This window comes from Propithecus coquereli, unplaced genomic scaffold (assembly GCF_000956105.1).
Source record: "Propithecus coquereli isolate 6110/MARCELLA unplaced genomic scaffold, Pcoq_1.0 Scaffold775, whole genome shotgun sequence".
Classification (NCBI taxonomy): domain Eukaryota; kingdom Metazoa; phylum Chordata; class Mammalia; order Primates; family Indriidae; genus Propithecus; species Propithecus coquereli.
This window is the reverse complement of record NW_012153896.1, coordinates 162,539-173,803: the sequence shown is the minus strand read 5'-3', so window position 1 is coordinate 173,803 and position 11,265 is coordinate 162,539. Positions and strand designations below refer to the sequence as shown.

General features: G+C 54.5%; 1 protein-coding gene across 1 annotated transcript; it reads right to left on the bottom strand.

Moving 5' to 3' along the window:
* Positions 1-1,288: 1,288 nt before the first annotated feature.
* On the bottom strand, positions 1,289-10,973 carry LOC105825060 (pepsin A). The gene is made up of 9 exons (XM_012662729.1): positions 10,884-10,973; positions 10,041-10,197; positions 7,432-7,549; positions 6,464-6,582; positions 5,548-5,747; positions 3,872-3,988; positions 2,690-2,834; positions 2,493-2,591; positions 1,289-1,438 (listed from the first exon to the last, which is right to left on the bottom strand). The coding sequence occupies exons 1-9, from the start codon at positions 10,937-10,939 to the stop codon at positions 1,289-1,291; spliced, it is 1,161 nt and encodes a 386-aa protein (XP_012518183.1). The 5' UTR covers positions 10,940-10,973.
* Between the last annotated feature and the right edge of the window lie 292 nt (positions 10,974-11,265).

Here is an 11,265-nt window from a genome sequence, read left to right as displayed (position 1 = left end):
TCACAGGGCCCAGAGCACGCAGGGCCTGGCTGCCATGCCAAAGATTTGTTGTTTGATTCCAACTGTAATTGCTAGGCATTAATTAAGGGTTTGAAGTAAGGGGTGATGTGATCAAATTTATGTTTCAAAAAGATCGTTTAGCTGTGGAAAGTGGGCTCAGGAGGAGGAGAGTGACTGGGGCACTGGATAGTGGAGCCCACCCACCCTTCCCAGAACCCGGCCCCAACCTGTGGGCCAGTGTCTCCAGCGGACAGCCTGGGTCAGCTGTCGGCAGAGGCAGGAGCTGTGGGAATTTTCCCAACGTCCAGCCAGGACCACAGGGCTGTAACAGGTTTGCTAGCAAGAGAGAACCTGGGATCAAGCTAAGATGAGTCAAAGTGAAACAGATCACTTTGCGGCAGGACTTCTCAGAGCCTTGGATTGGGAGCTGTGCTTTGTGAACCTTGGAGAAGGGCCTAGAATGTAGCATGTTCCATACTTATTTTGAGATTGTGTTTTTCATTAAACATTTTGCTACTAAACTTACTTTGAGAAGCGCTGCTGCGACAATTTCCTGTTTGCCTTTCTGGGGCACATATGCTAACGAGCATGCCTAGTTTTCCCCTCATAGCCTCTGCTCAGGGAGGTGGAAGGCCATCCCAGTTACTCATGTAATCAGAAAGGCCGTCCTCTTTACACTACGGGTGGGGAAACGGATCAGCTATGTGTCTTTTAGGCTTGATCAGCCGTCCAATCACAAGGGCGGCCTGGAGGGTGGTGGGGCGCCAGCTTCTCTCACCTCTCCTGTCCACGTCTTGCAGACAACACCGCCTTGTCCTGTCTGTTTAGGGACGTCACCAACAGAGGCCACCTCCCCTTCCTTGATCTCTTTCCTTTCCTCATTATCTCTCGTTGGCTTTGGGGGAAGTAAGAAGTTGACTCCCTCAACTCTTCAAGAGCTTATTATGCCCGATTCCATAAAGAGACAACGATCCCAGCATTTCTGATCCCCAAGTCTTTTTTGATGATGCTCCCAGCATGACCTGCTGGGGCCCCTTTGTCTTGCCGGCTCCATTATGCAGTGTCACCCCCTCCCCCGGTTTTCTGACCCCGGCGACGTGAAGAAGTGTCAGCAAAGAGAAGCAGCTCCACAAAATGTTTTTCAGTAGGTTCTGTTTTTATTCTACATTATTGGCATGACAGGGAACAGGGCCAACAATCCACCTCCACACTCCTAGAGGAAGGACAGTCAGGAGAATTATGTACATCTAAAACGGGCACAGGGCGGAGGTCAGACTCCCTGGGAAGCTTAGGCCACTGCAGCCAGGCCGACCCGGTTGTTGGCCCTGTCGAAGACGGTGTAGTACTGGCGGATGAAGACGTCACCCAGGATCCAGAGCTCTCCAGTGGAAGTGGAGACGTCCATGCCCTCGAAGCCGCTGGTGCAGATCCCGTCCTCCTGGAGAAAAGGAATAAAAGCAGAGCTGGGACACAGATTCAGCGGTGACAGGCCCTGGGCGGTAAACACCCGGGGTGCTGTGGCCCGGCTGCAAGGTGCGTGCGAGGCGCTCCCTGGCCCAGTGTCTGGGATGGGGCGGTTCTCAGAAGCACTGGCGTCCACAGATTACTGGACAGTATCTGGGGTTTCTGGCAGGCACACGAACCCTGGCATCAGCACTGGAGCTAAGGGGTTCAGGGAGAACTCAGCTGCTTGGAAGGAGTTTGGAAACCCTGATGACACAGCCTTTTCTCATTATCCCGTCCAGTGGCAGACCAGAGGGACTGTTGGTCCTGTTCCCTCACTAGGTCACCGGCTGCAACCTTAGCTACACCTGCGAAGATTTGCACACCGCCCTCCCCCACCACTTGCTCAGGTCTCACCCCCTCCTCACGTAATCAGAATCCCTGGGGGCCCAGGCATCAGTACTTTTGTTGAATAACATCACTCCATTGGGCAAAACTGGTTTTCCACCTGACATTATAATAGAAGGCGGAGAGTTTTCCTGGGGCTCCTTCGGCTAAAGATTTGTTGCTTAGTAGAGATGGCGGGAGGAGCGTCAGAAACCCCAAACCTATGGAAGTCAGGATTTCCATTCGCCCACCCCTTGGTAGCTCTGATGTGGCCAATCTCATTTGATTACCCCGCCACACTGCGGGGGTGGGGAAACCTGCCATCGCTAGGTGTTAGGTGAGGAAACTGAGGCTGACACAGGTTGCAACCTGCTCAGAGTCCGTGGCTAGTAATGAAGCCCCAGGACTTGGACCCGGGTGTCCAATTAGACAGACTCCTCCTTTCGCCTGTCACCCTTTGCCTTGATTTTTCCCTTAGGGGCTGCATCCAAATTCTCATTCGGGCATCTATGTTTAATATATTCTTTTTCTCTGAAGCCTGTCAGAGCAGATGTCAACGGGCCTCTTGCCTTCAGCTCATCAAATGCATTTTTCCTTTGCAGAGAGGACTGTGTGGCCACATTCTGGGTGGGTCCCTCTAGATGACGGCCAAGCCCCCTTACCTCCAGGATGTAGGCACTGGCGGGCAGGGGGTACTGGACGCCGTTGATGGTGAAGATGATTTTGGGCAGGCTGTCGACGGACGAGCAGCTGACCGCCATCTGGAAAGAGCGAGGGTGAGCTGGTTAGAAGGATTTTTGTTCTTCTGCCTGACATGCCACCACTTGAGTCTAGAACGGAGCAGTCGGGGTGAACTTACCAGGCCGTCTGAGTCCTCGCTGGCTCCGATGTAGCTCTGGATGTTGGCAATGGCGGAGGTTGGGCCGGTCAGCAGGGAGGTGCCGGTGTCAACGATGGCCTGGCAGCCCTCACTGCAAGCGATGGTCTCTCCGTCCATGGTGATGCTGCCGGCGAGATGCAGGTAAGGATCTCCTGAACCCCCTGGGGGTGCATCTCCCCAAGGAAGAAATAGGTGACCGCAGACAGTCCCTCCCCAGCCCATCCGTTGGCCAATACATACAACTTCAGTTTCCCTCCTCCATCCTGCATTCATGTATTCAACAAATATTTGCTGAGTGCCTACTCTGTGCCAGCCACACGGTTCCCGGCTACAAGGAGCTCCCAGCGTGGCCGGCTATGGAAGAGCAGGACAGGCAGGACACGTGGCAGGGACAGAAACATGGTCCAGGGTGACGGGTGGTGGACAGCAGCCAAGGAGGCTTCTCAGGGGAGCAGACCCCAGAGTTGCCAGGCAGGTGAAGAGAGGAGCAGACGCCGCAGCAGAGGGGACGACGTGCAGGGAGGGACAGAGACAAGAGGGGCGCGGGGGGCGGGGGTGGCTGCGGGAACCGATGAAGTTTTAGCCTGGCTGGGCAGATGTGAGGTGACCAACGCGGCCTGGTTTGCCCAGTTTTAGCGCTGGAAGTGTCGTGTCCTGGGAAATCACTCCCTCTTGGGAAAACGTGCACGATTTGGCACCTGGCAGGCTAGCGGGGGAAGAACAGTGGGGGAATGAGGCTGCCAGGGCTTGGGGGGAAGGCCCTGGAGGGTAGGGAGGGAAGGAATGGCTGCAAACGATTTCTCAGCTGCTTTGTCCCCCCTTGGACTGCGTGTGCCGGCTCACAGGCCCCTAAATGCTGAGATGTGTGGTCAAGCGGGTCCTCCAGCTCTCCTCCGGGACGCTGGAAGATCGCCCTGCCTCTGACCAGGGGGGAAGCGGCTGCCTCACTCCTGCAGAGTCTGGGCTTCCCAGACAGCTCTCCCTGCTCCTCTGTGAGACGCCTTGCTCAGGGTCTCTCTGGTTTGCTTCCGGCTTCCTTCTGGAGCACGTCCTCCCTGTGCTGGCTGTTCCCCGGGGTCTGGAAATCTGGCTAAGTGCGAGTCCGTAGAGGAATGGGATCTGGGGCCCATGGCAGATGCTGCCCATCCGTGGTGGTCTCACCTGTCCACGGTGATCTGCCAGTAACCCTCGTAAGAAACAGGCACCCAGTGCAGCTCTCCAGTGTAGTAAGAAGAATCGATGCCACCAAATATCACCACGCTGCCACTCTTGTCGTCGCTGCGCACAGTGAGGGGAGAAGACAGGGACACAGTCATTCACCGGGACATCTGCTGCGTGCGTCCTAAGAGCTGCCCTTGATCGAGCACTTTCCAGTGCCAGGGCCTGTGCTGAGCGTGTGACAGACACGGCTTCTTCCCATCTCACACCGAGGTGCAGCGGTCACTGCTACTGTTCCCACTTTACAATGAGGGCACTGAGGCTCAGAGAGGTGAGGGAACTTGCCCAGGTTCACACAGCCAGGATGTGGCAGAACCGAGATTAGAAGAACCCAAGTCCTCTGGGTTTCAAAATGTATGGTTTCTCACTAGTTGCCTTGGGGACCGCGAGAGAAGCGAAGGCATGACTGCAGTGGCTCTTAAGGACGTGATGGTGTAGCTCGGGTTCTCAGCCAGCAGCAGTTCTGTCCCCAGGGGACAATAGCCAATGTCTGGAGACATTTTTGATGGCCGTGCTCGTGTGGGGGTAGGGGTACTATTGGCCTCTAGTGGGTAGAGGCCAGGGCTGCTGCTGAACATCCCGCGGTGCGTGGGACAGCCCCTGACAGCAAAGAATTATCTGGTTCCAAATGTCAACAGTGCTGAGATCGAGAGAGTCTGATCTAGTTGTGGAGATACAGAGGCCCCACATGAAGTATTTCAGCATTCCTGAAGGCAGATTTGAATATGAAGTGGCCAAGAGGAAAACAATGATTCAAGAGCCCTCTTATTGTAAATTGCAGGGGTCCTCGTTATTGGAATGTTCATTTTCTAAATGTAGTTTTCTAATCCGCAGTTTCAGGTTAGTTGGGGAAGCAAATGTAGGCGGTAATAAGAAATTAATTACCTGAAGAACTCACCATTTATATAACATGACCCCACTCACTTAGCTCACCCCACCCTTACTGTGAACATTTGGCAGTGCGGTGCGATGCAGTGAGAATCTAGCAGAATGGTTAACGGCTGAAGAAACACACAAATGACGAGGAACCCTTTCAAAAGAGGAGGAGGTGAGTGTCTTGGGAAAGTTGGTGACACTCTCAGATATTCCTGCATAAAACTCTACTCAGCCGAAACCAATGCTTGGTTTATTCTTTGTTCATTCTTAGAATTAACTCACTGTTGCAAGTGGAACCTAGATTTTTGTTAAATTGTCAAAGAAACTTGCTTTCATCATTTTAGAATGTCTTTGTTCAAGATATAAGTCCTGATTAAATCTTCTCTCTTTTTGTTTTGCTATGAAATTTTGGTCCCTGTGTTAAGTGGATTCATTTTAAGTACTATCTTTTGAGGGTCAAGAACAAGGGAACTGGGGCTGGAGAGCAAATGGCTGATGACATTTGTGTTGTGCAAATCAAGGGGACAGTGACTCACGCTGATAAAATGAGACGGAACGCACTTGGTTCGTCACAGAGAGAGTTAGCACGTTATTCTCCAAAGACACACTTTTCCACGCTCAGATTTGACTTTCCAAATCCCTTGTTTTCTAAGACCCTCTCCCCCCACCCAGCCCGGGATGGCTCCCTGCCGGGCCAGGTGACCGTGACCTCTCTGGGGGAGGCCCCTCCCCACCCAACTTACGAGCTCAGGAAGACGGAGAAGAGGTCCTCGGAAACCAGGCCCTGGTCCCATATGTTGTCAAAGACGGGGGTGGCCCCGGAGGCGGAGATGCTGGGGTAGGCCAGGCCCAGGATGCCGTCGAAGGGAGCGTAGTACAGGAAGGAGCCGGGTTCTGACTCACTCAGGCCGAAGATCTGGTTGGTGTCAGAGATGCCTCCAACCTGAGTGGGGGGACCGAATGATGCTCACCATCGACTCACGCTCCCAGAGCTCTGCTGAGCGCCAGCCCTGGGCCCAGAGTGGCGCTGGCTTGTTTTGTGTGGGACTCAGCTTCCGGGGCATCAGGCTGGAAGGAGGGGACAGGGGCTGTGTCCTGGAATGCTCGTGTCTCCCCTGGAGGTAACCGTGGCAGCTCATCTCCAGATGGCCGCAGCCTGTGGCTCGGTGTGAGATTTTGCTGGAGAGCAGATGGTCACTGTGCATGTGTGTTTCTCACCAGCAGATGCAAAGCAGACCCCGGGCGAATCAGGGCCCTGACCCTGCCATGCCCTGGAAGTTGTTGCGGGGGACGGGGGTTGTGGAGTTTCGTGACTCAGAGGGGCTACGGATGGGGGGAGGAGGAGGTGCTAAAAGAGAATTGAGCCTTTATTTACCTCCTTCCCACCCCTCACCCCTCCATAACATGCAGCTTGCGTGGGGCTGAGGCTGGCTTATGGCTCTGGGCAGCCCACCCCCTTAGCCACTACCGTCCCAGCTAGAAATGTCTGTGACATCTCTGCCACCTCTCCTCCTCCACCCAACCGCTAGTTGCTTTTGTGAACACTAAGACTCATCTTGCTTGAATGAGCTTATTTTAGGGGTGCACTGTGGTCCCCAAGGCCCTCAGAAGCTGGCCCCAGGGCTGGGCATGACGTGGTGACAGCCTGCTGGTACCTACGTGGACGGTGTCGTATCCGAGGATGCCTGTCATGCTGCCGGTGCCATAGGTAATGGAGATGGACTGGCTGGTGGCCTCGTAGGTGGAGGAGTCCTCGGGGTTGAAGCGGTTGTGATCGGCTGTGGGTGCGAGAAGTCGCATCGTCGGCCTCCAGACGCCAGGGGTCATGGGTGGGTGGGAGGATATCTCCCTGGGATGGGGCACCGTGGTCCTGAGTGGGGCTCTGGGGTAGAAGGTGACCTTTTCCCCAGACCTTTGGAGCCCAAGAGACACCAGCTTCTGTTCCTGTCTTGTTGGATTAGTTGGGACTATCTCACCGATGGAAGGTCCTCAGCCAACCCCACCGTCCTCCCAAGGACCCCCCAGGCAGACGCTGAGTGGAGCAGAGCCTGTGGCTGCCCAGTCACAGGAGCCTTCGCACCGTGACCCGTGCTCCTGTTGTGACGAGGGCCGGTCCGTGGGCACCTGCTCATGTAAAACTCAGGTTAAAAATCTGGAGGAGGAAGGAACTTCCAGCATTGCCCATGACTTCCAAAGACGAACTCTCTGACATGAGCAAACCAATGATATTTTTAAAAAATGAGCTCATCGCCCACCTGTAGGTGCCCTAGCCAGGCTCTGGAGCCATTTTCTCACCCTGGACTCTTCTCCCGGCTGGCCGTCCTGTCGCCCCTTAGCCCCTTCTTGCTTTGGGCCCCAAACACTTTCTTCCCCGGCGGTGGTTATTTAGGAGAGCTTCTCTCTGCCCTGGGACTGCGAACCTCCTGAGGGCGGGCACCATGTCTGATTTATCCATGCACCCCCAGGGCACCCGAGCCCAGTGCTTGGCGCATGGTGGGTGATCAGTGTACGCTGTTGAGTGAATCCCTGAGACTCCGACAGGCTTGAAGTGGGACCCGTCTGAAGCCCATGAGTGCTCCGGGTTCCCAGGGGCAGCTGGAACTGGCAGCAGGGCAGCAGGTACTCACTGCAGGCAGCGCTGGAGCAGTAGATCGAGGGCACCCACAGGTTGGAGGAGCCGGTGTCAAACACGACGGTGAAGTCCTGGGTGGGGGTTCCGATGCCGATGGTGCCGAAGTACTCCGTCTGCCAGGGCCAGGGCGGCACGTTCACGATCCAGCCTCCCGCTCCGGGCCTCCCCAGGGACTGTCTCTGGGTCTTCTCCTCACTCTGCCTCCCCACCTTTCCCTTCACAGTTCTTGCCTTTCTCTCCCTCCAAAGCACTCATCCTTCAAAGCCCAGCCCTGGTCTCTCTTCCTCCCTGAAGGCTTCCCAGATTGCTCCCCGGATTACCCTCTGCCTGTTCTCTCCTAAGTACCTTTAGCACCTAATAGCAATCTGCTTTCCGCTCTCCAGCCATGGCCTCGTGTGTCTTAGTCTTGCCATCCTAGAGACAGCACTTCTCCGAGGACCAAGGACAGGGTGGAGCCTTACAGCACCCAGCAGAGTTAAGGTGTAAATGCCTATTCCTTAAATTGTTGATCGGGAGATATACAAGTCACCTAAAGACGGAAACCTGTCGAGATCTCCTATTTTTATTTTTTAGAGATCTATTTCTTTTTTCTTTCTTTTTTGGGAGGAGGGACGGAGTCTTGCTCTTTTGCCCAGGGTAGAGTACAGTGGGGTCATCATAGCTCACTGCAGCCTCAAACTCCTGAGCTCAAATGATCCTCCTGTCTCAGCCTCCCGAGTAGCTGGGACTATAAGCACGTGTCACCAGTCTCGGCTGATTTTTCTTTCTTTCTTTTTTTGAGACAGAGTCTCACTCTGTTGCCCAGGTGAGTGCCCTGGCATCAGCCTAGCTCACAACAACCTCAAACTCCTGGGCTCAAGCCATCCTCCCACCTCAGCCTCCTGAGTAGCTAGGACTATAGGCTCACACCACCACGCCCGGCTAATTTTTTCTATTTTTCGTAGAGACAGGGGTGGGGGAGGGGGGAGGGGGTCTCACTATGTTGCCCAGGCTGGTCTTGAACTCTTGGCCTCAAGCAGTCCCCTCTCCTTGGACTCTCAAAGTGCTGGGATTACAGGTATGAGCCACCACACCTAGCCTGAGATCTCTTATTTCTAAATCTAGGTGTGTACCACAGGTTGCAAGAAAGGGCATTGTCAGTATTTTTATTCTCAGTGGCAGCACCTCCCCCCTGTCAGCTGTGTTCCAGCCACACTGATCTATGTGCTATCCTTTGACGATGATGAGCTCATTCCTACCCCAGGCCTTTGCACTTGCTCTTCCTTGTACTAGGAAAATGTTTATTCTAGATCTTTCCTTGGCTGACTTCTTTTTCTTCAATCATTCAGAGTTCTAGTCAAATGTCACCTCTGCCAAGAGGCCTTCCCTGACCACTTTGTCTAAATTAGCCCCTCCCTCTTCTTCTTTCTCTTGCTCCAATTAATTAATCTTTCTTCCTGGCCCTTATTGTTTCCTGAAATTATCTCACATGCTTGTTTGTCTTCCCTCCTAGAATATTGCTCCAGGATCTTTGCTTATTCACCATTATTTCCTTGGCAACTTGCATAGTCTCTGGTATATAGTAGGTGCTTCTTAACTATTTGTCAAATCAACAAACAGACTAACTAAGCCTCTTACCGAGGGCCAGCCAGGCCCTGTGTTGAGCACTCCGGAAAACATTGTTGTGTTATTACCAGCAACAACGCTCTGATGGGAGATATTAGTGGTTCTGTTTTGCAGACCAGGAGACAGGCTCAGAGAATTTAAATGACTTGCCCAAGGTCACATGGCTTGGGAGCATTAGAACCCACATTTGCACCAGGCCTGGTGGATTTCAGAGGCCAAGCTCTTAACCATGGGCAACACTGCTTTGTGCCCGTGGTGGCCCTGTGCCATTCACAGAGGGGACATGCAATGGCCTGCCATTGGGTGTCAAATAAGAGTCAGAATGATCCTCCTGAAACTCAGATCTGATCATGTCAACCCCTGGTTAAGATACATTGGTGGCAATTAGGATACAAACCTCCTTTGTCCCTGGCCTCTCTCTGTCCTGGCCCTGCCCCCGGGCCCCCCGGGCCTCCCCTCCCAGCACCCTGCGTCCCTCTGTGCTCTCTGCGCACGCACAGGCCTCCTTTCCTCAAACACACTCTGCCGCCTCCTGCCTCGGGGTCTGGCACAAGTGGTCCGGCTCTCGGGAGCTCTCTCCCCCGCTCTTAGAGACTCCTGCTCTTCCTTCACGGCCCCTGGGGGGCCTCCCTGCCCACCAGGCGTCACATCCTCACAGGGCGACACCTTCACTTCGTGTCCTCATCCTGGTTGTTCTACTCATTGATAACTGTCTTCCTCTGCCTACTGGACTGTGACTTTGCTCACTGCCATCCCCCAGGCCCAGCACGGGCCCTGACAAGGTGCTCAGTGGAAATAAACATCGAATGAATGAATCAATGAAAAAACGAGAGCGACAGGAGTTTTCCCGAAAGCTCTGGGCTGCTGAGATCCGGGGAGCAGCCCCTGGCTTACTGCCTGGAGATTAGAGCCCTGGCCTGTCCTCTGAGACCCCTGGGATGGCCTCTCTCTGGCCAGCCAAGTCCTTGGAGCCGGCCCCCCACCTGCCCATACACTTACGTCCAGGTAGTTCTCCAGGGGCTGGGTGGACAGCATGGTGGCCTCCTGGGGGAAGTACTTGCTGGCTGGGTTGATGCTGTGCTTCTTCAGGAAGTCCTTCAGCAGGCCATGCTTGAGCAGGTTATGCCGCAAGGACTTCTTCCTGACAAGGGGGACCCTGCGGTGCGGAGGAGGAAGAGTGAGTAGGCAAGGATTCTGCTCATGGGGTGCTGCGGAAGCCCCAGAGGGGAAAGGAAGCTGGTCCAAGAGGGAAAGAAGGAAGGAAGAGGCTGGGCGTGGAGGCTCACGCCTGTAATCCTAGCACTCTGGGAGGCCGAGGCGGGAGGATTATTTGAGCTCGGGAGTTCAAGACCAGCCTGAGCAAGAGTGAGACCCCGTCTCTACTAAAAATAGAAAGAAATTAGCTGGACAACTAAAAAAATTATATATAGAAAAAATTAGCCAGGCATGGTGGCGCATGCCTGTACTCCCAGCTCGGGAGGCTGAGGCAGGAGGATCGCTTGAGCCCAGGAGTTTGAGGTTGCTGTGAGCTAAGCTGAAGCCACGGCACTCTAGCCTGGGCGACAGAGTGAGACTCTGTCTCAAAAAAAAAAAAAAGGAAGGAAGAGAGGAGAAGCTCCCATTTTTTTTGCCCAATAATGCAAAGAAGTTCAGCAATTGCTGCCTAGTGACAGGGCCGGGGAGAAGCCTAGGCTGCCCCCAAGAAAGGTGGAGAGAGAGCCAGGACGGGAAGGCTTTGCCTGAGGGGAGAAGGGAAGAAGAAAAATGTGGGAGGAAAGAAAGGTGACATGAGAGGCAGCCAAGGGGCCGGGAGGTGGCCCCGGGAAGCCGTCGCGGACTCACTTGTAGACGGTGCACTCGGACAGCACCAGCAGGCCGAGAAGCAGCAGCCACTTCATGGTTCGTTCTTCCCGGACCCAAGTCGAGGGAGAAGGCGAGCTGGGATGAGCGTACCGCAGCAGCAGGAGCCGCGCCTTATATACAGCGCGGTCCCCGTCACCCGCCTTATCAGCCTCCAATGTCACTCATTATCCAGCCCCAAACAGAAAAGCGGCTGATAAGATTGTCGCGCCCTGAGCCGTGTTCTGACAAGTTTCCAGCCGAGTAGCTTTCCACTGCGCCCGCGGCCTGGCCTGGGGTGGCCCGCGGAGAAAGAGGAGAGACTGAGGGGTCGCTTTGCTGAAATAATGAAAAAGGCCTGCACCCAAACTTTACAAGCTGAGCG

What these genes read in the sequence shown, in the direction of transcription:
- LOC105825060 (XM_012662729.1), bottom strand. Translation starts at nt 10,939, where the DNA reads ATGAAGTGGCTGCTGCTTCTCGGCCTGCTGGTGCTGTCCGAGTGCACC. An exon ending in CCCTGGAGAACTACCTGGAC is followed by an intron (nt 7,550 to 10,040) that starts GTAAGTGTATGG and finishes TGGCCCTGGCAG; the next exon opens with ACGGAGTACTTCGGCACCAT. An exon ending in GCGAGGACTCAGACGGCCTG is followed by an intron (nt 2,592 to 2,689) that starts GTAAGTTCACCC and finishes CGCTCTTTCCAG; the next exon opens with ATGGCGGTCAGCTGCTCGTC.